This window comes from Micromesistius poutassou, assembly GCF_964030765.1.
Source record: "Micromesistius poutassou genome assembly, chromosome: 17".
In the NCBI taxonomy this organism is placed as follows: domain Eukaryota; kingdom Metazoa; phylum Chordata; class Actinopteri; order Gadiformes; family Gadidae; genus Micromesistius; species Micromesistius poutassou.
Genome location: NC_140287.1, coordinates 17,237,426 through 17,264,925, shown reverse-complemented (window position 1 = coordinate 17,264,925; position 27,500 = coordinate 17,237,426). Strand labels below are relative to the sequence as shown.

General features: G+C 50.7%; 3 protein-coding genes across 5 annotated transcripts in view; 1 reads left to right on the top strand and 2 right to left on the bottom strand.

Moving 5' to 3' along the window:
• The window catches only part of strn3 (striatin, calmodulin binding protein 3), a gene marked incomplete at both ends in the record, with an annotated part of 15,137 nt that extends 3,469 nt beyond the window's left edge, over nt 1-11,668 (bottom strand). Inside the window, 8 exons of the mRNA XM_084482174.1 lie at nt 24-163; nt 791-932; nt 1,334-1,472; nt 2,213-2,389; nt 3,040-3,118; nt 3,892-3,965; nt 4,520-4,623; nt 10,961-11,668. Of these exons, the coding sequence (XP_084338300.1) occupies nt 24-163; nt 791-932; nt 1,334-1,472; nt 2,213-2,389; nt 3,040-3,118; nt 3,892-3,965; nt 4,520-4,623; nt 10,961-11,668 (1,563 nt within the window). The remainder of the gene's footprint in view (nt 1-23; nt 164-790; nt 933-1,333; nt 1,473-2,212; nt 2,390-3,039; nt 3,119-3,891; nt 3,966-4,519; nt 4,624-10,960) is intronic.
• Nucleotides 11,660-14,839, top strand: ap4s1 (adaptor related protein complex 4 subunit sigma 1). Of its 3 annotated transcripts, none has more exons than XM_084482301.1 (6): nt 11,660-11,745; nt 11,854-11,904; nt 12,037-12,182; nt 12,882-12,968; nt 13,607-13,679; nt 14,180-14,839. In XM_084482301.1, the coding sequence occupies exons 3-6, from the start codon at nt 12,045-12,047 to the stop codon at nt 14,464-14,466; spliced, it is 585 nt and encodes a 194-aa protein (XP_084338427.1). In that variant the 5' UTR covers nt 11,660-11,745; nt 11,854-11,904; nt 12,037-12,044; the 3' UTR covers nt 14,467-14,839. The 3 variants fall into 3 exon arrangements, with proteins under 3 accessions (XP_084338427.1, XP_084338428.1, XP_084338429.1); XM_084482302.1 differs by having other exon boundaries at nt 11,682-11,758; XM_084482303.1 differs by lacking the exon at nt 11,660-11,745 and adding an exon at nt 13,827-13,838 and having other exon boundaries at nt 11,768-11,904; nt 13,607-13,675; nt 14,180-14,442.
• hectd1 (HECT domain containing 1) overlaps nt 14,728-27,500 on the bottom strand; it is a 36,954-nt gene continuing 24,181 nt past the window's right edge. The window contains 16 exon segments of the mRNA XM_084482173.1: nt 14,728-15,486; nt 16,010-16,154; nt 16,894-17,044; nt 17,671-17,764; nt 17,891-17,969; nt 18,753-18,911; nt 19,730-20,160; nt 20,956-21,093; nt 21,983-22,184; nt 22,822-22,949; nt 23,213-23,295; nt 24,026-24,275; nt 24,619-24,673; nt 24,938-25,160; nt 25,880-26,036; nt 27,089-27,222. Coding sequence (XP_084338299.1) covers nt 15,349-15,486; nt 16,010-16,154; nt 16,894-17,044; nt 17,671-17,764; nt 17,891-17,969; nt 18,753-18,911; nt 19,730-20,160; nt 20,956-21,093; nt 21,983-22,184; nt 22,822-22,949; nt 23,213-23,295; nt 24,026-24,275; nt 24,619-24,673; nt 24,938-25,160; nt 25,880-26,036; nt 27,089-27,222 — 2,567 coding nt within the window. The 3' untranslated portion in view covers nt 14,728-15,348.

Sequence of the window (27,500 nt, the reverse complement as noted above, 5' to 3'; positions counted from 1 at the left end):
ACACACGTGTGTGGGGTCATTACATCATAGCTGTAGTCGGGGTCGTCGTTGGCGACGGTGAGGTCAGCGAGGTCGCCCAGTCCGAGAACGTTCTCCAGGACGTCCTCGTTGCCGCCCAACAGGAAGGACTTCCCCCCGCTGGCAGGATATGGCAGTGGCTCCGCTGAGAGGGGAAACTTTATTAACAAAAGAGGCACGAGACGACAGAGACGACATGGACCCACATGGTAGCATGACCAGCTAACCAGACTAACACAACAGGTGCTAGGCTAACCTCATAGGCGCTAGGCTAACACAACAGGTGCTAGGCTAACTTGAATAACGGTAGCATTGCTCTTCTGTTTAGCCTTGCACTAGCCTTGCGCTAGCAGAAACGTGCTAGGCTAGCAGAGCGGTGCTAGGCTAGCAGAGCGGTGCTAGGCTAGCAGAACAGTGCTAGGCCAGCCAGCAGAGCTGTGCTAGGCTAGCAGAACGATGCTAGGCTAGCAGAACTTTGCTAGGCTAGCAGAACAGTGCTAGGCTATCAGAACAATGCTAGGCTAGCAGAACAGTGCTAGGCTAGCAGAACGTTGCTAGGCCAGCAGAACGTTGCTAGGCCAGCAGAGCAGTGCTAGGCTATCAGAGCGGTGCTAGGCTAGCAGAGCGGTGCTAGGCTAGCAGAACAGTGCTAGGCTATCAGAACAATGCTAGGCTAGCAGAGCGGTGCTAGGCCAGCAGAGCAGTTGCTAGGCTAGCAGAGCGGTGCTAGGCTATCAGAACGGTGCTAGGCCATCGCCAGGCGACCCCTCACCCCACTCGGTGCCGTCCCCGGAGCTGCGGGCCTCGCCGGCGCCCTCGCCGTCCTCCGCCGTCACCAGGAAGTCGAACTCCTTCAGCGCCTCCTCGGTGTCCGCGTCCTCCGCTAGCTCCGACGCTAGCCCCTCGTTAGCCACCTGCACACGCGCAGAGCGCCACAACGTGCAGCTTAAGACCACCGCAGTTACTGTAGCACACGATGCTAATGCTAATGCTAAAATGCTAAAAACAAGGTATGTACACTCAATGCTAACAATGCTAAAAACAAGGTTAAAAATGCTAAAAACAAGGTATGTACACTCTTCTCATACCGTTTTATAGTATTAATAGTATTCTATAGTAGTACTATAGAATAGTATAGTATATTCTATACAATAGTATATTCTATACTAGTAGTAGAATAATAGTATATTCTACGGTAATACCAATAGTATTAATATTCTATTTAACTAAATACTCTCATTGTACTTTTGTTATATATACACACTCAGTGTGTGTGTGTGTGTGTGTATGTGCGTGTGTGCGTGCGTGTGTGTACCTTGTTCTTGTGTTTCTTGCGCTGCGCCGTGTGTGTGTTGATGTGGTCCAGCATGTCCCCCTCCTCCTCCTCCTCCTCCTCGTCGCTGTCCTCCGTGTTCTCCAGGAAGTTGAACGTCTCCAGGACGTCCCCGGGACTCCTGCAGCAGCGTCATCGTCATCATCACCATCATCATCATCACCACCACCACCACCACCACCACCACCATCATCACCACCATCATCACCACCACCATCATCACCACCATCACCACCACCATCATCATCATCACCACCACCATCATCATCACCACCACCACCATCACCACCATCATCATCATCATCACCATCACCGTCATCATCACCATCATCATCACCACCATCACCACCACTCTGGTTCTGATCCTAACTGCTCCTCTGAGCGTCGTGGATGGAACCGTACTGTTCACAATATATCTCCACCTCTGAGTATTACTACGACTGACCTCTGAGTATTACTACGACTGACCTCTGAGTATTACTACGACTGACCTGTGAGTATTACTACGACTGACCTCTGAGTATTACTACGACTGACCTCTGAGTATTACTACGACTGACCTGTGAGTATTAGTACGACTGACCTGTGAGTATTACTACGACTGACCTCTGAGTATTAGTACGACTGACCTCTGAGTATTACTACGATTGACCTCTGAGTATTAGTACTCCTGCTCTGAGTACCAGTACTCCTGCTCTGAGTACCAGTACTCCTGCTCTGAGTACCAGTACTCCCTGCTCTGAGTACCAGTACCAGTACTCCCTGCTCTGAGTACCAGTACTCCCTGCTCTGAGTACCAGTACTCCCTGCTCTGAGTACCAGTACTCCTGCTCTGTGTACCAGTACTCTGAGTACCAGTACCTCTTGGTGTCCTGCTCCCTCCTCTTGCCGGGGGACTCCGTTCCGTTCAGGATGTGCTCCAGGTTCTTGTTTTCCAGGGAGCCGTTGTGCTCCGAGCCGGCCAGCCCCAGCAGGGAGCGAACCCTCTGGGACCGCACGTCCAGGATGGTGTCTGTGTAGCCCACCTCCTGCAGGTACCTGGAGTACACATTATATACATTATACACACATTATACACATTATACACACATTATATACATTATATATACACGTCCAGGATGGTGTCTGTGTAGCCCACCTCCTGCAGGTACCTGGAGTACACAGTACACACACATTATACACATTATACACATTATATATACATTATATATACACGTCCAGGATGGTGTCTGTGTAGCCCACCTCCTGTAGATACCTGGAGTACACAGTACACACACATTATATATACATTACACACACATTATATACATTCTAGTGTCTAGTGTGTAGTATAATGTGTGTATCTTACTGTCTGAGGGGCTGTGTGTGTGTGTAGTGTGTAGTATAAAGTGTGTATCTTACTGTCTGAGGGGCTGTGTGTGTAGTGTGTAGTACAAAGTGTGTATCTTACTGTCTGAGGGGCTGTGTGTGAAGTGTGTAGTATAAAGTGTGTATCTTACTGTCTGAGTGGCTGTGTGTGTGTAGTGTGTAGTATAAAGTGTGTATCTTACTGTCTGAGCAGCTTTGTCTGTGTAGTGTGTAGTATAAAGTGTGTATCTTACTGTCTGAGGGGCTGTGTGTGTAGTGTGTAGTATAAAGTGTGTGTCTTATGTGTCTGTGTAGTGTGTAGTATAAAGTGTGTATCTTACTGTCTGAGCAGCTGTCTTCCTTGTTTCCAGGTCAGCTGACAGTTTGGCGGAGACGTCACCTCTGCCTCTTTGGTTTCATCTGGAAAACACACATTATACATATAGCAGTATTCATCTTTAGTATAGTAGTATTGAGGTGTAGTATAGTAGTATTAGGGTGTAGTATAATAGTATTGAGGTGTATTATAGCAATATTTATGTGTAGTATAGCAGTATTTATGTGTAGTATAGTAGTATGTATGTGTAGTATAGTATTGAGTTGTAGTATAACAGTATGTATGTATAGTATAGTAGTATTTATGTGTAGTATAGTAGTATTGAGGTGTAGTATAGTAGTATTGAGTTGTAGTATAACAGTATTTATGTGTAGTATAGTAGTATTGAGGTGTAGTATAACAGTATTTATGTGTGCTATAGTAGTATTTATGTGTACTATAGTAGTATTTATGTGTAGTATAGTAGTATTTATGTGTAGTACAGTAGTATTTATGTGTAGTATAGTAGTATTGAGGTGTAGTGTACTATAGTAGTATTTATGTGTAGTATAGTAGTATTTATGTGTAGTACAGTAGTATTTATGTGTAGTATAGTAGTATTGAGGTGTAGTGTACTATAGTAGTATTTATGTGTAGTATAGTAGTATTTATGTGTAGTACAGTAGTATTTATGTGTAGTATAGTAGTATTGAGGTGTAGTATAGTACTATAGTAGTATTTATGTGTAGTATAGTAGTATTTATGTGTAGTACAGTAGTATTGAGGTGTAGTATAGTAGTATTTATGTGTAGTATAATAGTATTTATGTGTAGTATAGTAGTTATGTGTAGTATAGTATCCTCTAGTATAGCAGTACCTGTTTCAAAGCTAGGAGCCTTGACGTCTCCTTGGCTCAGCTCGGTTCCGTATTTTAACTTGTGGTACTTCGCTCTGAGAAGAAAAACATTGTGAGTAAGAGAAGAAAAGGCAGTAGCGCGTAGTACTGTAGTAGTACGTTTGTAGTACTTTAGTAGGATTTTTGAAGTAGTACCGCATAGTACTGTAGTAGTAGTTAGTCCTACTGTAGTGGTACTTTGTAGTACTGTATTAGTACCGCGTAGTACTGTAGTAGTACATTTAAGTAGTACTGTGTATTTCAATATTAGTACTTTTGAGTAGTACTTTGTAGTTATGTGTAGTAGTACTGTTGGACTACTTTGTAGTACTGTAGCAGTACTTTGTAGTACTGTTGGACTACTTTGTAGTACTGTAGGACTAATTTGTAGTACTGTAGCAGTACTTTGTAGTACTTTGTAGTACTACAGTAGTACTTTGTAGTACTACAGTAGTTCTGTAGGACTACTTTGTAGTACTGTAGCAGTACTTTGTAGTATTTTGTAGTACTTTGTAGTACTACAGTAGTTCTGTAGGACTACTTTGTAGTACTGTAGCAGTACTTTGTAGTACTTTGTAGTACTGTGGAGGGATGAGGACCAGCTCCTTACCGCTCCTGTTTCAGGGCGTATTCCAACATCTTGATTCTTCTGACGAGGTCGTTCTTCAAGTTCTCCTGACCTTTCCTCTCTCCCTGGAGGAACGCTATCCTGGCCTGGAGGGGGGAGGGAGGGAGAGGGAGAGAGGGAGAGGGAGGGGGGAGAGAGGGAGGGAGGGAGAGAGTTCAGGAACCACGAGGATCAATAAAGAATGCTGGGATATCCTCTCCCGCCCTCCAGCATCAATCGACAGCCCATGTTCACATGCCGGTCAGTTGTCGCCCGTTATAAGAGCCAGGTGTCCCTGAGGCAAGGCTGCTGACCCAACCTGCCCCCGCCCAGCTGTTCCCTTCAGGGGGGGGGGGGGGGGCACGCCTGTAGCTAGATACATTACTTCCCCATGACCGACGTGGATTCACAGGAGTTCTGTCGCCCTCTAGTGGCACTTCGGACCAGCTCAAAAAACACTGGGTTCCACATTCTTCACTTTGTGTTTACATTTACATTTAGGGCATTTAGCAGACGCTTTGATCCAAAGCGTCTTACAGCGGTTGATACACACATTGACGGCGGTGTCGACCACGCAGGGCGACAGCCAGCGCGTCAGGAGCAGTCAGGGAGGGTGAGGGCGTCTCGCTGAGGGACAGCTCGACCCTCAGCTAGGACGAGCCGGGGATCGAACCAGCGACCTTCTGGATAAGTCACCCTGCTTTACCTCCTGAGCTAAGCCGCCATGGAAACAGATACAGCGAATAAATGATACAGAAATCCTTTGAGCTAAATCTCAGTGAAACTTCAGCTTGTATGCAGACAGGGCAGGTGACCTGAACCCTTCTAGAACACACAGCTGTTAATATACCAGAACCCTTCTAGAACACACAGCTGTAATATACCAGAACTCTTCTAGAACACACAGCTGTACTATACCAGAACCCTTCTAGAACACACAGCTGTAATATACCAGTCCAGAACCCTTATAGAACACACAGCTGTACTATACCAGAACCCTTCTAGAACACACAGCTGTACTATACCAGAACCCTTCTAGAACACACAGCTGTAATATACCAGAACTCTTCTAGAACACACAGCTGTAATATACCAGAACTCTTCTAGAACACACAGCTGTACTATACCAGAACCCTTCTAGAACACACAGCTGTAATATACCAGAACTCTTCTAGAACACACAGCTGTAATATACCAGAACTCTTCTAGAACACACAGCTGTAATATACCAGAACTCTTCTAGAACACACAGCTGTAATATACCAGAACTCTTCTAGAACACACAGCTGTTAATATACCAGAACTCTTCTAGAACACACAGCTGTAATATACCAGAACTCTTCTAGAACACACAGCTGTAATATACCAGTCCAGAACCCTTCTAGAACACAGCTGTAATATACCAGAACTCTTCTAGAACACACAGCTGTAATATACCAGAACTCTTCTAGAACACACAGCTGTAATATACCAGAACTCTTCTAGAACACACAGCTGTAATATACCAGAACTCTTCTAGAACACACAGCTGTAATATACCAGAACTCTTCTAGAACACACAGCTGTTAATATACCAGAACTCTTCTAGAACACACAGCTGTAATATACCAGAACTCTTCTAGAACACACAGCTGTAATAAACCAGAACTCTTCTAGAACACACAGCTGTAATAAACCAGAACTCTTCTAGAACACACAGCTGTAATAAACCAGAACCCTTCTTGGTTATTTTGGTTCAGATGTGCGATGTTTATCTGGATGAAAACACACTAGCAGGCCCCCCAGGTCCCAGATTAACATCATCATCATCATCTGGCCGTCAGTCCATCCAGCTGGCTCTGAAACCGAACCCTGAAGGCACGCAAGACACAGTGCGCTATTAATACACACACACACACACACACACACACACACACACACACACACACACACACACACACACACACACACACACACACACACACACACACACACACACACACACACACACACACACACACACACACACGGCAACCGTCATTTGACTGGGGGTCCCTTCTTCGTCTAGTGTCGTCATGACAACAAGGAAATATGTGTGTGTGTGTGTGTGTATATGCAAGAGAGAGAGAGACTGAGAGACGGACAGAGAGACAGAACGAGAGAGCGAGAGAGACATGGCAGAAACAGAGAGCGAGACAGAGAGACAGCGACAGAGAGAGAGAGAGACGGAGACAGAGAGAGAGCGACAGAGCGAGAGAGAGAGAGAGAGAGAGAGAGAGAGAGAGAGAGCGAGAGAGACATGGCAGAAACAGAGAGAGAGAGAGAGAGACAGAGAGACAGCGACAGAGAGGGCGAGAGAGAGAGAGAGAGAGACAGTGACAGAGAGAGAGAGACAGCGACAGAGAGAGCGAGAGAGAGACCGGGACCAGAGTGCCTGAGCCCCGGGTCTGCCTCCAGACAGCGCCCCCCCCCCGCGGTCTCGCCGGCCGCTGGGCGGTCCGGACGTCAGAGCGACGTCAGGCTCCCCAGAGGAGGGGGAGAGCGTGCCCTGGCCACGGCCGCCCTCTAGCCTGGAACCTCTCAGTGCGGCCTGGGCGATATCAAACAATAAGTGATCCCATCGTGATAGACTTTTGATCAATATCAGTATGAAACATGTTCAATATGTGTATCGATAAGAGACTGGACCACCGAGTCTAGCAGCTGGGCTTGTTACACGAACACGGTTCCATTACTTATTTACAATATTCGAGTGTTTTTCATCGTTGTATCGACATTGGAGTATTGATCAGTGAAGAACAGTGGAAGGTCGTATTAAGTGTTAAACAGAAGTGTTTAAATCCAGCATGGTAATTCCTAGTCTTTTTAGGTCATCAAAATGATCAATAGTTATCGATATCAATCAATATGATCAAGTTATATCGTGATATGTCTTTCAGCTCATATCGCCCAGGCCTACTCTCAGTTCTCTTTCCAAGGGGCGTCAACAACAGGCCCGGACCAATCAGCCTCAGGGAGCCAAGTGGACAGACCGACCAGCCAATCAGAGCAATGCAACGCGTGACTCATCGGCGGCCGCCATTCTTGGTTGTTTATGAATAGAGTGCTCCCATTGGGCGCGCCACTGTTCAGTCATCGAGTCAAACCCGCCCCGTATCGGGTTGGAGGGTTGTGATTGGCCCGACCTGAACGGGGAGGAGCCAATCAAACATGAGCTCCAGGTTCTTAGTTGGTTCTCAGGGTTAACAGTGGCCGGGCTGGTCCCACATGGTCCACAGAAACCAGTGGGAAACCCAGAGCGCCCACTGGTCAAAGCCCCCCGAGACACGAGGAGATCTCCACCTCAGGGCGGCTGGCCGGGCGGCCCGGAGCGTTCTCCTGCTGGAGCTGTTCTGCTGACGGTTGGTGTGGCGTCGTTGTGCCATCACTGTAGCACTGCTTACTACATACTGGTGCTACTGGTGCTACTGGTACAGCCCTGTCTGCTCCACCGTCACCTGGAGCATTGTACTGACTGTCTGACTGACTGACTGACTGACTGACTGACTGAGGGAGAAACTGACTGACTAAGTGAGGGAGCAACTGACAGACTTAATGAGAGAGGGAGCGATTACCTGAGTCAGTGACTGACTGTGTTACTGACTGACTGACTGACTGAGTTACTGGCCGAGTGACTGAGTGAGTTACCGGCTGACGCCTTGTGCACACTACCTCCGCCCGTCGACGGATCTCATTGACTTTTGCGCGGGGCGCCCTCGAGATCCGTCCGTCAAGTCGGCTCCGTCGGCTCCGCGTCAAAAGTTGAGAAATGTTCAACTTTTTCGGGAAGCAACGGATTCGTCAGCCAATCAGACTGTTGCGCTTATGCAAATACACTACTGGGACGCTACTTGGACTCTGTCCAATGAAATCGTCTTTGTGACTCAACCCCACGTGGATATGTTAAAAAGCCGGCTGCCCTTGGGGGATTTAAGAATGGAGGAGAAAGTTATCATTGCTGTGTGGGCAATCGCCCAATTCTGTTCGACTAGTCCCTGTACACGTACAGGAGTAACACTCTCCTTGCGACTACGGGATCCAGTTTGCAGTAACAACAACAAGCAGGAAGACGCAGGAAAAAGCCGGCTTTAAGCATGGGGGGGGCGATTTGATTGGCGGCAGGCTGCGTCCACAAAGACTATTCCCCCAAGCGTCAGACACGCCCTCGCCCATCCGTCGACGGACGGAGGTAGTGTGCACTGCACGTGGCGTGACTGAGTGAGTTACAGACTGACTGACTGACTGAGTTACTGGCTGAGTATCAGATGTGAACATGACTCATGAAGGGGGGGGGGGGGGGGCGCGGGCGTGGAGGTGTTTCCTGCTATAACGGGGGTTCATCAGAACCACCTGTTTCATGTCTGAATCAACAGTTGCTTCCCCTGGATCTGCTATCAGGTTCAAACACACTCCGTCATGGGTGAGCATAGCGCCGTTATTCTCGGTCAGTCTACTTTTAGGACCAGAGCCCAGGAGAGGCAGCTGGACAACCCCCCCCCCCCCCCCCCCCCCCCCCACCCCACCAGCCCCGCAGACCACCTCTCTGACCTACCATCATCTGCAGGTTCTCCTGGAAACATCTAGTCTGATCTGGTAGAATAGTGTCAGAGTGTTGGTTAGTGAGTTACTCTACAGGTAGCCAACCAATCGACTGGAACTGGTGAACGCCCAGTAGAGAAGCCTGTGGTTGGACTGGGCCGCTCCAGTGTCCAACAGTAGCAGGCAGTGGCTGGACCGGGCAGCTCCAAGGAAATCTCTATTTGATCAAGCAGGCTTTGGGTGTCCACTCCACTCTGTATGTTTACTCTCTAAACTGTACTGAGTTTAGAGAGTAAACATACCCAACCTGGCAACCACAGCACAAACGCCACCACAGGGCAAGGGCCGCTTCGCTCATCATCAACATCCAGTAAATCCAGCCGGAGAATCTTATCCTGCAGTACTCCATCACGTTGGTAGAGGTAGTCCAGAGTATTCTAGAGCATTGTTGGTAATACAGAGGAGTATTACAACAACAAGTATTCTCAAATATTCTATTGTAGTATTGAGTCATTCCATCATATTCTAGTGTGTTCATCTAGTGAATTCAGTACTGGACAGTAGTGTTGTAGAGCTTTATACTGTAGTATCCTGCTATAGCATTGTGACATTCAGGAGTGCTATAGCTGAGTGTTCTCGGTAATATTCTATTGTGGTACTGTAGATCGTTCTAGACTAGTATTCTTGGAGTGTGACGGCTCTCTCTCCCTGACGACGTCATCCTCTAAGTATGCAACAGAGTCACAACAAGTCAGGACAGCTTATGATATGTACCAAGAGATATCCAGCGTTCTCACACTCACACACACACACACACACACTCTCTAGCTCTCACACTCTCTTGCTCTTACACACACACACACACACTATTGTGCTCATAGTATATGCTCACACGCTATCGCTATCACATACACACACACACACACACACACACACTTGTGCTCATAGTATATGCTCGCACGCTATCACACACACACACACACACACACACACACACACACACACACACACACACACACACACACACACACACACACACACACACACACACACACACACACACACACACACACACAAATGTATTGAAATGAAAAGCAGCAGGATCAGAGGCATGCCAGGAGCGGCTGTGTGTCCATCACATCAACACGCTGCACGTCATATCCACCACGTCCCCTTCTCTACATGTTGTTGTGTTTGGACCTCCATGTACATATCATTTTACAGAATATTTACACCGGTGGTATAGTTACACTATATGGTGCTGCTGCTACTACTACTACTACTCCGCCGGCGGCGGACCCCCCCCAGCGCCCCGGGGGACGCAGGAGGAGGAACAGCCCCTCGTGAAGGCAGCTGTCGCAGCGGGTCGGCCTGACGTGCTGATGCGGTCACACGCCAGCCGGCAGGCCGCTGGCTCCCCACCGGCATTTCAGACAGCAGTAAAACTGGTACTTCAGCGGTAAACTGGTACTCCAGCGGTAAACTGGTACTCCCCAGGAGAACCAGAACCAGCACTACTGTCAGGTCGAGGAGGTGTGTCTGACAGCAGCACCAGAGGCTAACGGGGCTCTGAGCTAACGGTGGCTAACGGTGGCTACTAGTAGTAGTAGTGGTAGCAGCACCGTTAACTAACCCAAACACTGAACTCATCCGTACTAACGCGACAATAACACCGACGTTACCGGCACCACCACCACTCGCCGACCCGACACGGGCGCCCCTATCCCCCGCGCGGCGGGGGGGAACGAACGAACGCGCCCCACCCGGGGTGGTGGTGGTGGTGGGGGGGGGGGGGGGTCGACTCGACTCGACCGTACAGCTCGCCGTGGGGGCCGCGGTTGTTTTTAGCGAGGGGGGGGGGGGGGGGGGGCTAGTAGTAGTAGCTACCTGCAGCTCGGCCCGCTCCACCTCCCAGTGCGCCCTCTCCATCTCGAAGCGGGCCCACTCGTGCTGGATGTAGTGCAGGATGCCGGGGATGGTGTACTGCTGGGGCCGCGGGGGCATCTCCTCCACCGCCGACTGCTGCTGCTGCTGCTGCTGCTGCTGCTGCGGCACCAGCGCCCCGCCGCCACCACCGCCGCCGCCCGGCGGGTTATTAGCAGCAGCGGCAGCGGGGTTGTTGTTCCCTTGCTGCGGCTGCTGCTGCTGCTGCTGCTGTCTCGGGTTAGCGGCCATTCCCACCCCTCCTCCTCCTCCTCCTCCTCCTCCTGCTCCACCACCACCACCACCACCTCCTCCTCCTTCATCCATGTTTTCTGGAGAGGAAAGTAGGAAAGTCCCAGCAAGCAAGCAAGCAAGCAGCGCGCTCCGGTCGCGGCTGGTCGGCTGGTCGGTCGGTCGGTCGGTCGGTCTCTCCACACACCCCCCCCCTCCGGTCGGTCGGTCGGTCGGTCGGTCGGTCGGTCGCCCCGGCTCTCCGCTCCTCCGCCGGTCGTGGCCGCTGTGTGTGTGCGGGGCGGGCGGTCGGCTGTGTGGCGGCTGCAGGCGTCGGGAGTCTGGATCTGCTGGATCTAGCCGGCCGACATTACGGCTCCGCCTGGATCTGCTGGCTGCGCGCCGCGCTGCATGCCGGGAACACGGCGCACTGGTGGGCATGCGCAGCGCAGAGCGGCCCACCACCAGCGTATACCAGAACAGAAGATGGGTCGTATGTTGTTATGAGCTGTGTTATGGTACAACGGAGCGGTAGTTTGTGTTATTTTCTCGCTTTCGAGACAATTACGCTTTTTAAAAATTGTTTCCGAGGAAACTATTAATAATGTTTGTCGCGTCCGGCACAGCGTCAGAAAACAGCAGAACCCGCCTGTGGAAGTAGACCTATGGTCCAGCCGGTGAGTCTGTGGTCCTGGTGTGTATTAAAGGGTCCTGGTGTGTATATTAAAGGGTCCTGGTCCTCATGCCACCAGGTGTGAGTGGGATCAGCCTTTACAAAGCCTTTGAAAAGTCTGCGGTTGTGTCCCCAGGGGTGGAGATGATAAAGTTCCTGCTGATGGTGAACCGCCAGGGTCAGACCCGGCTGTCGCGCTACTACCAGCCGGTGGAGCTCAGCCGGAGGGCGGCCCTGGAGGCGGACGTGGTGCGGGGCTGTCTGTACCGCAAGAAGGAAGAGGTCTGTCTGTCTGCACCCCTGTCTCTCACTAGCTGCCTGTCTGTCTGTCTGTCTACTCTGCGTGTGTGTGTGTCTGTCTGTCTGTCTACTCTGCATAGCTGTCGGCATCTCTGTATCGGTCTGTCCCTCCGAATCCCTGTCTGTCTGTCTGTCTGTCTGTCTCTATCTTTCTGCAAGCCTGCCTTTCTGCATGGTTGTCAGTCTGGCCCTCCGTCTGTCTGCATAGCTTTTCACGATTTTCTCTATTTGATTATTTTACTTTACTGTGATAGACCTGTATTAAACTTTACTGATATAAACGTGTATTGTATACTTGTATACTTTTGTATACTTTACTGTACTAAACTTGTATTATACTGTACTGTTATAAACGTGTATTATATTGTACTGTTATAAACGTATATTATACTTTACTGTGCTAAACTTGTATTATACTGTACTGTTATAAACTTGTATACTTTTGTATACTGTACAGCTACAAACTTGTATTATACTGTACTGTTATAAACGTGTATTATACTTTACTGTACTAAACTTGTATTATACTGTACAGTTATAAACTTGTATTATACTGTACTGTTATAAACTTGTATTATACTGTACTGTTATAAACGTGTATTATACTGTACTGTTATAAACGTGTTTTATATTTTACTCTTCTAAATGTTCACGTTCTTGTCCCCACCTCCTCCGGTCCAGTGTTCCTTCGTGGAGTACAAGGACTTCAAGCTGGTGTACCGCCACTACGCCTCGCTCTACATCGTGGTGGGGATCACAGAGTCCGAGGTACGAGGTACTCACCCCCCTCTGGAGATAAAACATCCTCAGAGGGACCGGTGGTCTGCTCAGACCAGAGGAGGAGTTCAGAACAGGGGAGAGGGGTACACACACACACACACACACACACACACACACACACACACACACACACACACACACACACACACACACACACACACACACACACAGGGGTACTGGGTGTGTTGTGTGGAAGTGATATAGAGTGAGAGAAATGTTATGTCTGCAGCACTGCTTAAGCGCCCATATTCATTCAAAATGAACGTTTCGAAGACCCAATAGGGTCAAAACGTTGCTGTGAAGTTTTTATTACATTAATATGGGAGTGTTACATTATATTATATTACTTTATTTGTCCTGCACCTGACCAGAAGGTGGGGTGTGCACACAGCTACTCTCTTTGTACTTTGGGTGGAGGTGATGCCTCCACCCAGGCATCACCTGGGTGTCTCCACCTCACCGTTACTGAGTATTTCAACATACTAACTATAGCCCGACGCTAGGTCTAACCGTTTCAGAGTATTTCAACATGTAGTAGAGTAGTGTGTGTGTGTGTTGTGCAGTAGAGCAGTGTGTGTGTTGTGCAGTGTGTGTGTGTGTGTTGACGCAGCAGACCTCTCTTCCAGAACGAGCTGTCCGTCTACGAGCTGGTCCACAACTTCGTGGAGGTTCTGGACAAGTATTTCAGCCGAGTGGTGAGTCCCATCCCCCCCCCCCCCCGTCCCCCCCCCTGAAGCCACCAATCAGCTGCTGAGCTGGAGTAACCTTGGCAACAGGGACCTCTAGCCACAGCCAATCAGCTTGTGATTTATGGTAAACTAAATGGGCCGTGTTTTGTCTCCACAGAGTGAGCTGGATGTATCCTTCAGTGACCCCTGCTGGCCACTCCGTGGAGTGCAGGTGTCCTCCTTAATATTCGAACCACGCTGTACTCATTTGTTAAATTCACTTTAAAACTGTTACTTTTTGTAATCTATTGAGGCCCCTCAGTCCGGTGGTTAACTTGTATTACTTTTAGGCTTCGATCGTTTATCGAGGTAATTTTAGGGATAACCATCGCCATCTAGTGGCAACAATATGAACTCTCACGTTCATGGGTGGCAACAAGGAGATAGGTGTCCTCACTTCTTCATTAAATAATCCGGTCTTCACGAGAGAGAGAGAGACTTTTTGTGTTGAGCTCCTTAAACGGCCGTCAGATCATGTTCAACATGGACAAGGTCCACATCATCCTGGACGAGATGATCCAGAACGGCCACGTGGTGGAGACCAACCACACGCGCATCCTGGCCCCGCTCAGCGCGCTGGACACACTGGCGCACAGCTGAGGACGTCGCCACGACGACCCGTCACCGTGACGACCACTGGGCTCACGCTCCACCGTCGCCATGACGACCACGGAGCTCATACCCATCACCATGACTACCATGGAGCTCATACCCATCACCATGACGACCACGGCGCTCATGCTCCACCATCGCCATGACGACCGTGGCGCTCATGCTCCGTCGCCATGACAACCACGGAGCTAATGCTCAATCACCATGACGACCACAGAGCTCATACCCATCACCACGGCGCTCATGCTCCATCGCCATGACTACCACGGCGCTCATACCCATCACCATGACTACCACGGTGGTAAATGAGGACCATTTTGGTTCATACACAATGCGCCCTTTATGAAGACGCTGGATCACCATGACGACGCCAAGAGGGCAGACACAGGATCACCACGACAACATGGTTTCATACTTTGCAAATATTTTAATGATTTTTTTTTGTTTGGAGCATACACATTTGAAAATATCTGTTGACCTCAAACTGCAACTTGAGTTAAATAAAGGTTTATAATATACAAAGAAAATACAGGGAGCTGAGCTTGTTTGGTTCATTCTGCTTGTGCCTGGTCCTGGTCCAGCGGTCTGGACCCGCCCCCAGCAGGGGGGGGGGGGGGGGGGGGGTCTGTCTGCAGGGGAGCCAGGCAGGCACTGGGACCGCTACAACCCCCCCCACTCAGCCAGCACGCCTCTCCACACACACACACACACACACACACACACACACACACACACACACACACACACACACACACACACACACACACACACACACACACACACACACACACACACACACACACACACTCTGACGGACGGACGAGGGAGAGACAGACAGCAGCCAGGATGAGGACAGGAGAGAGAGGGAGGAGAGAGAGCACAACTTAAACTTTTCTTTAAATGTCTCAAAACAAACACACAACACTGCCTCTTCCTCGCTGACCAGCGCCCCTCCTGGGACTGCTCCGATTGGCCGGCTGCTGCGCCGGGGGGCGGGGGCTCGGGCTCGGGCGACGGATGGAGCATGCTCAGTTGAGATGGAAGCCTTTCTCCATGGTGGCTGCCAGGAGGCGTTCCCGCATGATGACCTCGGAGGAGTACTCGGGCAGCTTCAGGTAGTGGACGCAGGTGTTGACCGATGGGTAGCTGGAGTCTGTAGCGTCCACCTGAAAACAAGCAGCCGTCAGAGCTTACTACAGCGCATCAGAGCTCACTACAGCGCAGCAGAGCTCACTATAGCGCATTAGAACTCACTACAGCACATCAGAGCCCACTGCAGTGTGTTAGAGCTCACTACAGCACAGTAGAGCTCACTATAGCGCATTAGAGCTCGCCATAGCGCATTAGAGCTCACCATAGCGCATTAGAGCTCACTACAGCGCGCTAGAGCTCACTACAGCGCATTAGAGCTCACTACAGCGCATTAGAGCTTATGAGGGTTTGAGAGCTTAGCATTGCGTGCTAGAGGGTATTAGAGCCTTTAAGAGTTTAGAGCTTACTACAGCATATTAGAGCCTTCAAGAGTTTACTAGAGTGCACTAGAGCGTAATGGAGCATACTCGTGTTAGAGAGCTTACTGTCCCGCACTAGAGGGTATTAGAGCCTATCAGAGCTTAGAGATTACTACAGCGTACTAGAGCGTGTTAAGAGTACTTCAGAGCGAGACGGGGGCCTGGAGCAGCTGCTCACCTTCCTGACGATGGTGAGCCGGGGGTGCAGGTTGGCCAGCCCACCAGGGGGCAGGGTGGAGCAGCCGGTGGTGAACTGCAGGAAGGCCTTCCTCTCGTCTGAAGACATCCCACACAGCACCTGGACGAACCGCACGAAGCCGGGGCTGCAGGGAGACACACGGCGTTACTACGGCACTACTACTACAGTGTTACCACTAATGTACCACTACGGCACTGCTGTAGTACTACTACAGTGTTACCACTACAGTACAACTGCAGTATTAGAGTACTACTACAGTACTACTACAGTGTTACCACTACAGTATTACCAGAGTACTGCTACAATACTACTACAGTATTACCACTACAGTATTACCAGAGTACTGCTACAATACTACTACAGTATTACCACTACAGTACAACCAGAGTACTACTACTACAGTACAACTATAGTATTACCAGAGTACTGCTACAGTACTACTACAGTATTACCACTGCAGTACTAATACAGTATTACCAGAGTACTACTACAGTACTACCCAGCAGAGACTAGGATCAAATACACAGATAGCCCAGTATCACTACACTACGATGAGCGTGTACCTGTCTGTCTGTGTCAGTACCTGTCTCTGGTGTAGCCCAGTATCACTACACTATGATGAGCGTGCCGTGTACCTGTCTCTCTGCGTCAGTACCTGTCTCTGGTGTAGCCCAGTATCACTACACTATGATGAGCGTGCCGTGTACCTGTCTCTCTGCGTCAGTACCTGTCTCTGGTGTAGCCCAGTATTACTACACTATGATGAGCATGTGTACCTGTCTGTCTGTGTCAGTACCTGTCTCTGGTGTAGCCCGGTATCACTACACTATGATGAGCCTGTACCTGTCTGTGTGCTTCAGTACCTGTCTCTGGTGTAGCCCAGCTTGGGCTCTGTGTAGTTGACGATGTCGTCGGAGGTCCAGGTGGGCGACTGGTTGCCACAGAGGATCATCTGGACCTCGTTGTGGCTGAACGAGCTCATCTTCTCCATGGGGAACACCCGGTTGAAGCCCTCTGGAACACAGCGGTACAGGGTCACGTAGGCTCCATCTCCACTAAGGTATATTTAACCGTTATTATTCCCCCAAGGGCTCTGTGTGAATAGTGGGGACTATTCACACAGAGCCTGAGGTGGATCATTGTTGTTAGTATAAACTACACGTGAACACTCCAAAAATAAAAACAAGATAACACTTTTTTGCCGGGATTTATTTATTTTTATAAGCGCGACGAGACGGCCGTCACGCGCGCTTGAAAACAATATCCCGAGTTTGAGATCTCAATCCTGGGATATTGGCCAATATCCCGAGATAGCGAACCAATCAAATTGCGCCATCTGAGGAGGTTCACATGTAGCATATACTAAAGTGATATATCCATCTCTAGTGATGTATCGATCTCTATTAAGGTATATAGTGATGTATCCATCTCTATTAAGGTATATAGTTATATCCATCTCTATTAAGGTATATATTAAGGTACATAGTGATGTATACATCTCTATTAATGTATACACACATTTCCATAGGTAACACTCTGCCCATCTATACTTTGGATATGTAGACAGCTCCAGGTATGATGTCTGTATAGCTTCTACGTGTCACGATCTACGCTGAATGATGCTGCTGGCTCTGCCGTACCTCTGAAGGCGTCCATCTGCTTCTGGATGCCGGTGTGCATACAGAAGTCAAACATCAACTCGACGTACTCCTCCGCGTTCTCCATGGTTACCATCTGCACAGACACAGGGAGACAGGTTCATATAGAGGGAGACCGGGAGTGAGATACAGTGAAACAGACTAATGAGAGTCAGGTAATGAGAGGGAGTGAGACAGTCAGTGAGACAGGTAGGGGTCGTACCTCGTCGTCTCCGTTGGGCTTCAGGTCCACAGCAGAGAAGCCGTGGACTTTAGAGGACGGACAGAACTGGAAATTCAACCTGAGAGAGAGAGAGACAGGTAGAGAGAGAGAGAGAGACAGGTTAATAGGCATCATCAACTCATGTTAGGGGGTATATATATTTACATATAAATAAATAAAAGTGTATATATATAAAGGGCATATAAAAGGTTATGTATACAAGGGTATATAAAAGGGTGTATATATATCTATAAGGGTATATAGAAACGTTTTTATTAGGGGTATATGAAAGGATATATATATATATATATATATATAAATATAAGGGTATAAAAAATTGTATTTATGTAAGGGTAATATATATATTTATTACACGGCTCTTCTCAACGCTGTGGAACGCTCCGTTCACTTGGGATAATGTCGCCGGTCATTATCTAAAATAAGCCCCTTCCCTGTCGGGGCTTATTTTAGATAAATACCAGCGTTCTATACATTATCCTTTACATATATAAGGGTATATATCGGGGTATGTATCAAAGGGTGTATATCGGGGTAAATGTAAGGGTATATATATCAGGGTATGTATCAAAGGGTATATATCGGGGTAAATGTAAGGGTATATATCGGGGTACGTATCAAAGGGTATATAAGGGGGTATATATCGGGGTATGTATCAAAGGGTGTATAAGGGGGTAAATGTAAGGGTATATATATCAGGGTATGTATCAAAGGGTGTATATCAGGGTATGTATCAAAGGGTATATAAGGGGGTAAATGTAAGGCTATATATCGGGGTACGTATCAAAGGGTGTATATCGGGGTATGTATCAAAGGGTATAAGGGGGTCTCTGCGGGGCCCTACCCCAGGTCGTCGATGCTGAGCGGGGGTCCGGACCCCAGCGGGTTCCTGAGCATCAGGTCCTGTAGTCTGGTGTTCTTGTCGTCCTCCGACAGCGTCTTGCTGCTGACGATCAGCCTCCTCCTCACACACAGCTCCTTCACCTCGCGCAGGAACCGCGCCCTGCACACACACACACACACACACACACACACACAGGCGCACACACACACACACACGCAGGCACACACACACACACACGCAGGCGCACACACACACACACACACACACACACACACACACACACACACACACACACACACATTAAATGACTTAGACTTAGACTTAAGACTGTCTTTCTGTCTAGTAACCTGTCTGTCTGGTGACCCGTCTGTCTGTCTATCTATTGACCCGTCTGTCTGTCTGGTGACTCATCTGTCTAGTGACCTGTCTGTCTGGTGACCCGTCTGTCTGGTGACCCATCTGTCTGTCCTGTCTAGTGACCTGTCTGTCTGTCAGGTAACCCGTGTCTGTCTAGTGACCTGTCTGTCTGGTGACCCGTCTGTCCAGTGACCCGTCTGTCCAGTGACCCGTCTGTCCAGTGACCCGTCTGTCTGTCTGATAACTCATCTGTCTGTCTGCTGACCCGTCTGTCTATCCCTTTGGTGACCTGTCTGCTGACCCGTCTGTCCCTCTGCTGACCCGTCTGTCTATCTAGTGACCTGTCTGTCTGTCTATCTAGTGACCTGTCTGTCTGTCTGCTGACCCGTCTGTCTGTCCCTTTGGTGACCCGTCTGCCTGCTGTCCCGTCTGTCTGCTGACCCATCTGTCCCTTTGGTGACCTGTCTGTCTGGTGACCCGTCCGTCTGTCTGCCTGCTGACCCCATCTGTCTGCCTGCTGACCCATCTGTCTGTCTGCCTGCTGACCCGTCTGCCTGCTGACCCGTCTGCCTGCTGACCCGTCTGCCTGTCCCTTTGCTGACCCCCCCGTCCCCCCTCACCGGTGGGGGTTGACCAGCTGGAAGTGGTCCCAGGTCAGGATGCCGTGGTACCAGGCGGGCGGCCTGGGCTTGGGCGGGTCCAGGATGAACTCGGACTTGGAGTCCTCGTCCTCGCTGCCCAGGGAGTACGTCTCCTGGCTGTCCTCGGTGGACGCCTCCGACTGGCCGTCGGGGTGGTGGGCGTGGTGCAGCAGCTTGCTCATGGTGGACTTGATGTCGCCCATGCACAGCAGGCGGAAGAAGGGCTGGGAGATGGGCAGGTCCACCAGCCGGTTGTCCTGGATGCACTTGGCCAGGAACACGCCCAGGAAGTGGAACAGCTTGCTGATGGGCTCCACCTCCTCGCCGTCCTGGGGGAACGGCGCGGGGAACAGGCCGCACGAGCGCTGCACGTAGTAGCCCGGAGGCTTCCGCCCGCCGCCCAGATCCACCTGGCGGAGAGACGGAGGTTAAGGTACAGTCCATCACATTATATATATATATATATATATATATATATAATGTATATAATGCACCAGCTGGACGGAGGGGCCTCACTGATCAATACAGGAGAGAGGGAGAGAGAGAGACGGGTAGAGAGAGAGAGACAGGTAGAGAGAGAGAGAGAGACGGGTAGAGAGAGACGGGTAGAGAGAGACGGGTAGAGAGAGAGACGGGTAGAGAGAGACGGGTAGAGAGAGAGACGGGTAGAGAGAGAGACGGGTAGAGAGAGACGGGTAGAGAGAGACGGGTAGAAACAGAGGGGTAGAGGGACATAGGGGTAGAGAAACAGACGGATAGAGAGACAGACGGGTAGAGAGAGAGAGACGGGTAGAGAGACAGACGGGTAGAGAGAGAGGGGTAGAGAGACATACAGGAGGAGACAGACAGGTAGAGAGACAGACGGGTAGAGAGAGAGGGGTAGAGAGAGAGAGGAGTAGAGAGAGGAGTAGAGAGACGAGTAGAGAGACAGACGGGTAGAGGGACATACAGGTAGAGGGACAGACGGGTAGAGGGACAGACAGGTAGAGAGACAGACGGGTAGAGAGAGACAGACGGGTAGAGAGACAGACGGGTAGAGGGACAGACGGGTAGAGAGAGACAGATGGGTAGAGAGAGACAGACGGGTAGAGAGAGACAGACAGGTAGAGAGAGAGACGGGTAGAGAGAAACAGACGGGTAGAGAGAGAAACAGACGGGTAGAGAGAGAGACGGGTAGAGAGAGACAGACAGGTAGAGGGACAGACCTGTCGTGACTCGTCGTCGGGGAAGTCGTCGTCACAGAGCCACATGCCCAGAGAGGTCCTCTGGAACTCAGCGGCCACCAGGGCGTAGAACTCCAGGGTGGGGCCCAGACCGGTGCCCTCCTCCCCCAGGAACTCCACCTGCCAGGGACACACCGTCAGACCTGTCTCACACCCATCACACCTGTCTCACAGCCATCACACCTGTCTCACAGCCATTAGACCTGTCTAACACCCACCAGACCAGAGCCCTCCTCCCCCAGGAACTCCACCTGGCAGGGACACACCGTCAGACCTGTCTCACAGCCAGCACACCTGTCTCACACCCACCACACCTGTCTCACAGCCAGCAGACCAGAGCCCTCCCCCCCCAGGAACTCCACCTGGCAGGGACACACCGTCACACCTGTCTCACAGCCAGCACACCTGTCTCACACCCACCAGACCAGTGCCCTCCTCCCCCAGGAACTCCACCTGGCAGGGACACACCGTCAGACCTGTCTCACAGCCACCAGACCTGTCTCACAGCCAGCAGACCCATCTCACACCCATCAGACCCGTCTCACACCATCAGACCTGTCTCACAGCCACCACACCTGTCTCACAGCCATCAGACCTGTCTCACACCCATCAGACCTGTCTCACACCCATCACACCTGTCTCACACCCACCAGACCTGTCTCACACCCGTCAGACCTGTCTCACACCCACCAGACCTGTCTCACACCCGTCAGACCTGTCTCACACCCGTCAGACCTGTCTCACACCCGTCACACCTGTCTCACACACGTCACACCTGTCTCACAGCCATCAGACCCGTCTCACAGCCATCAGACCCGTCTCACACCCACCAGACCTGTCTCACACCCGTCAGACCTGTCCCCCCCCCCCCCCCAGGGACACACCCATCACACCTGTCTCACACCCATTACACCTGTATAACACCCATCACACCTGTCCCCTCCCTCCCCCAGGTAACAGTGCCCCCCCCCCCCGCGCTGTGAGGACCCCCTCCCTCCCCCGCGCTCACCTCCAGCACGGACTTCCTGTCGGCGTGGATCTGCATGACGCTCTCGGCCCACTCCATCATGGCGTCTCCGCGGGGGACCTTGACGCGCTCGTGCTTCAGCCGGCCCACGCGGAACTCGGCGGGGTCGTCGCGCCGCACGGTGGCGGGCGGCCGCGAGCGCTCCATGGTCGCCTCGCGCCGGTTCTGGAGCCACACGATGGCCCTGGGGACGGAGGGACGGAGACAGACGCACACACATCACATCACAGCTCTGTACACACACACACATCACAGCTCTGTACACACACACACACACACACATCACAGCTCTGTACACACACACACACACACACATCACAGCTCTGTACACACACACACACACACACATCACAGCTCTGTGTATACACACACACACACATCACAGCTCTGTACACACACACACACACACACACATCAACCCCTCTACAGACACACATCAGCCCCACTACAGACACACACATCAACCCCTCTACAGACACACATCAGCCCCACTACAGACACACACATCAACCCCTCTACAGACACACATCAGCCCCACTACAGACACACACATCAGCCCCACTACAGACACACACATCAGCCCCACTACAGACACACACATCAGCCCCACTACAGACAGACACACACATCAGCGCCACTACAGACACACACATCAGCCCCACTACAGACACACACATCAACCCGAGGAGACACACACATCACAGCTCTGTACAGACACACCTCCAACCCCTCTTTACACACACACACACCCCCTCTACAGTCAGGGTCCAGCTCTGCGTCTGGCCCCCCCAGGGCCCTGGGGGAGTCTGGTGGTTCAGTACCTGGAGGCCCCGAAGGCGGTGCAGGTGAAGTACAGCTGCCGGGTCTCGAAGGGGATGAGGAACGGACACTTGGAGGTCAGCTGCTCACACCAGTCTGGCAGCGCCCCGCTAGCCAGCGCTAAGGGCTCCTGGGGAGAGAGACACTCGGTCAGCATGTGGAGAGAGAGAGAGAGAGAGAGAGGCACACCACTAGCTAGAGCCTCTTTGGGAGAGAGACACTCGTCAGTATGGAGAGAGAGAGAGAGAGAGAAGCGCACCGCTAGCTAGAGCTAGGGGCTCCTGGAGAGAGAGACACTCGGTCGGTATGGAGAGAGAGAGAGAGAGAGAGAGAGAGACACACCCAGTCCGTATGCAGAGATAGAGACAGAGCAGGTAGAATGTGTTTTCTTACCTCTATCTGTTGCAGGATCTTGGTGGTGACCTTCTTACTGGTGAACTCATCTGGAGACGCGTTGAACTGTAACTCATCCACCTCTACACACACACACACACACACACACACACACACACACACACACACACACACACACACACACACACACACACACACACACACACACACACACACACACACACACACACACACACACACACAACAAACAAACACACAGTTAACATTTGTATAAAAAAAGACGTCAAAAATAAATGCATGCCTACAAGCCTTGTCTGGTTCTTCTGATCATTAATATATCCTGAAGAACAATAAACAAAATAAAATGTTTTTTTTATCTCACTATCCAACTTCCTATCTAATATAAGACACGATACGATACAACACAACTTTATTAATCCCCCCGTAGGAGAAATTCGTTTGTTGCAGCAGCAGTAGAAAAACACAGGCTAAAAATAAATAAAATACAATAAAAATACAAAGAACTAATACAACAAAAGTAGAACAGCAGGACTCGATGATGCATCCTGGGATATTTAACGATCCCAAGTCCACACGAGTCACCTCCGATGCATCCTCGGTAGAACGGCCTCATCGAGAACGCATCGAGAACACTTCCGGGTTTTACGACAGTACTCGGGTACTTGGAATTGGAACAGTGCTTGGGCTACCACTGATGACGTTTACCGAGAACGCAAGTACACGAGAACACACGAGAACGCGAATTGAGAAACGGCTAGTGTGTACACATTTCAGTAGCGCCCAGTGACTTCCTGCGGTGCGTAACGTGACTTCCTGTCCCGCGCGGCGTACCTTCCTGCAGGGTGCGTGCGTTGGAGGCGGGGTCTCCGCCGATGATGTAGAGTATCCGTAGCAACTGGAGGACGTCCTCCACGCCGCAGGCGTTCTGGACGCAGCCCGCCTTGGCCTGCGGAGCCTCCCGCGCCGCGCCCAGGATCTCGCTGCTCTGATTGGTCGACCCGGAGCCGGGGCTCTGCCCCCCGGGACGGCCGCCGCCGCCACCCCCGCCGCCGCCGCCGCTAACGCCGTGTTCACAGAACTCCTGGGGAGGGAAGGGGAGGAGTCACGGCACGGATGGAGAGCAAGCCGCTTAGCTTAGCTTCCGCTTAGCTTCCGCTTAGCGTCCTCCTAGTCATAGTTTTAGCTGTAATGTAGCTTAGCCTCTTCCTAGCCATTATTAGCTGTTATGTAGCTTAGCCATTATTAGCTGTTATGTAGCTTAGCCTCCTCCTAGCCATATCTAGCAGTAATGTAGCTTAGCCTCTTCCTAGCCATTATGAGCTGTTATGTAGCTTAGCCTCCTCCTAGCCATTATGAGCTGTAACGTAGCTTAGCCTCCTCCTAGCCATAGCTAGCAGTAATGTAACCAGGAAGGATCGTTTTACCATCTTGTAACTTTCTTTCTCTTTGTCGCAGTCCTTCATCTCTCTGTACATTATCCTGTAGAGGAGAAACAACAATTTACTTACTTACACACACAAAAAAAACAGAGTGCACCTCAAAGGCTCAACAATCAAAGGATAAGATAATTGGTTAGAGTTAAGACCAACAGTAGCAAGATAAGGTGGGCTCAGGTATAATAACGTCTGTGTAGGTGGGCTCAGGAACTCTGTTATAATAAGGTTCTCTGTAGGGGGGCTCAGGAACTCTGTTATAATAAGGTTCTCTGTAGGTGGTCTCAGGTACTCTGTCACAGTAACGTACGTGTAGGTGGGCTCCCAGATGCGTCGGAGCTTGTCGGACTTGACGGCCCCGCTGCAGGAGAGCTGCAGCAGCTTCTGGACGTAGTAGAAGATGGTGGACTTGTAGTTGGACAGCGGCAGCTCCACCTCGCGGGTGGTGCCCAGGCCCGCCACCTTCAGCACCAGCGCCAGGTGGGGGGAGGGGGCGCACTCCACCTCCTCGGGCACCTCCATGCGGGGGGTACCTGCACACACCACCAGGGGGGGGGGGGGGGGGTTAGGGCGGAGGAGGAGGAGGAACACGACGGGCCAATCCCAAAGTGAGCCCTGAGGACTGAGGACTCACAGACTTAATTGATCTCAGGTGCTAATTAACTTAAGTGAGTGAGTGTGTGAGGCCACATGGGCTCAGATAGGTAAACAATGGGATTGGGACGGCACTTCGCGAGAGAACATGTTACCTTGGCGACGTTTAATGACAAAGATGTTGCTGACACTTGCCGGTTGCCGGTTGTTTGGGAATTTTAATTTTAAGTTTGTTGCTTTTCCACACGGCCAAGGCACAGCAGACGGCTGCCTCATTGAACAACTTTTTCAATATTTACAACTTTCTTAATTACTATTATCATTTGTTTGTTGTTGTTAACCTTCGTAATTTCCGGATTTCCCTATGGTCTCCGCGGTAGACGTCACGACGCTTTGACGCTTCTGTGGGTAATTCCCTTAGGTTAAGTCTGCACTGATGCAGATTCACGGAAAGGGCTCGGTAAGTGTGGACTCAAACCCTCTCGCCCTTTGACATTCGACAGTGGGACAGCCCTAAGGCCTTACTCATTTCGCGAAAACGTGGAAGTATGGATATGGGAACTCAGCACTGGTCTGGTGCTCTGAGTGCATTTGTAAAGCGTTCCACCCCCGCCTCCTCCTCCTCCTCTACGGTCGGCCGTGTGTCTCAGGTGCGTACCTGGGGGGGGGATGTCCAGGTCGGTGGTCTGCTGGACGTTGGTCCGGCCGGGCCGGGGGTCGAAGGCCGGCACCAGGGCGGAGAACTGCCTCTTCAGGACAAAGTCGTCGTCCCACATCCTCCTCCTGCCGCCCTTCGTCTCGTACTCCTCCTCCTCCTGAGCACGCACACACACACCATCATCATCATCATCAAACGGTTGCCGTGGTGATGTAACCATGGAGGAGAGTTGCACACGGAACGTCTCAGCAGTGGTCGTTGTGGTGAGTGATAGTGTTGTTGCTAAGGTGACGGTGTTGCCGTGACGATGTATTGTCGGGCTACGGAGAAGGTGTTATGGTGACGGTGTGGTCGCTATGGAGAAGGTGTGGTTGCTATGGATAAGGTGTGGTTGCTTCGCCGATGGTGCTGCTGCTGCTATGGAAAGTGTGTGGTTGCTACGGAGGAGGCTATGAGTTTCTATGAGGAAGGTATGGATTGCTAAAGTGATGGTATTGTTGCTATGGCACTGAACATCCATGGAAACCACTCTATTCACGTGCCTTTGGCTAGTGTCTCCCTTTATGCACCAGTGTTTAGTTTTAAATGTTCTCTTTTTCTGCATTTCTTAATTTATTTGAACTGTAGTCCTTTTTGTTTTTGTGCCTTCCTGTATTTACTAATTGCATTTTATTGTGAAGCACTTTGGTGCGGCTAAGCCGTCTGTAAATGCGCTATATAAATAAAATTGACATTGACATAACCATTTCCTGTTTCCACAGAAATAGAAAAAAGGGGAAAAACAGGAAGTCTGAACGTGTTTTTTAAACGTATCAGCGGATAATCCTGTAAGTAAAGCTTCTTAATGACCGCAGGCCAGCAGTCCTCATTTATATAAAGCGCTTTTATCCAAAGCGCTTCACAGTGTTGACGACTGACATTCACCCGTTCATCACGCACACACACACACACACACACACACACACACACACACACACAGCGGGGTCAGGAGCGGTCAGGGTTAGAGGGCGTCTCGCTCAGGGGACACCTCCTCCACACTCAGAGATAGGAGGAGGAGGAGGAGGAGCCGGGGGATCGAACCAGCGACCTTGGTTAGCGGTGACCAGCCGACCCAACGCTCTGCCTCCTGAGCTAATGACTCACTGCCGCCGCCACACTGGAGGCAGCTCCCTGTGACTGTGGGTGAACCGGAGGTGTGCGTCGTCCTACCAGAACCTCCTCGTACTCCTGGTCCTCCTGGTTGTCGTCTTCGTTCTCGTCGTCGTCGTCGTCCGGCTCGGGCAGGTCCTCCTCGTCGTCCAGCTCGGCCAATAGCGTGTTGGCACGGCAGCTGTCCAGGAAGTCTACAGACAGGAGGATGTTAGCAGAGGTGTTACCGCTTATAGTGTGTGTGTGTGTGTGTGGTGTGTGTGTGGTGTGTGTGTGTGGTGTGTGTGTGTGGTGTGTGTGTGTGGTGTGTGTGTGTCTGTGTGTGTGTGGTGTGTGTGTGTGTGTGTGTGTGTGTGTGTGTGTGTGTGTGTGTGGTGTGTGGTGTGTGTGTGTGTGGTGTGTGTGGTGTGTTTGGTGTGTGTGTGTGTGTGTGGTGTGGTGTGTCTGTGGTGTGTGGTGTGTCTGTGTGTGT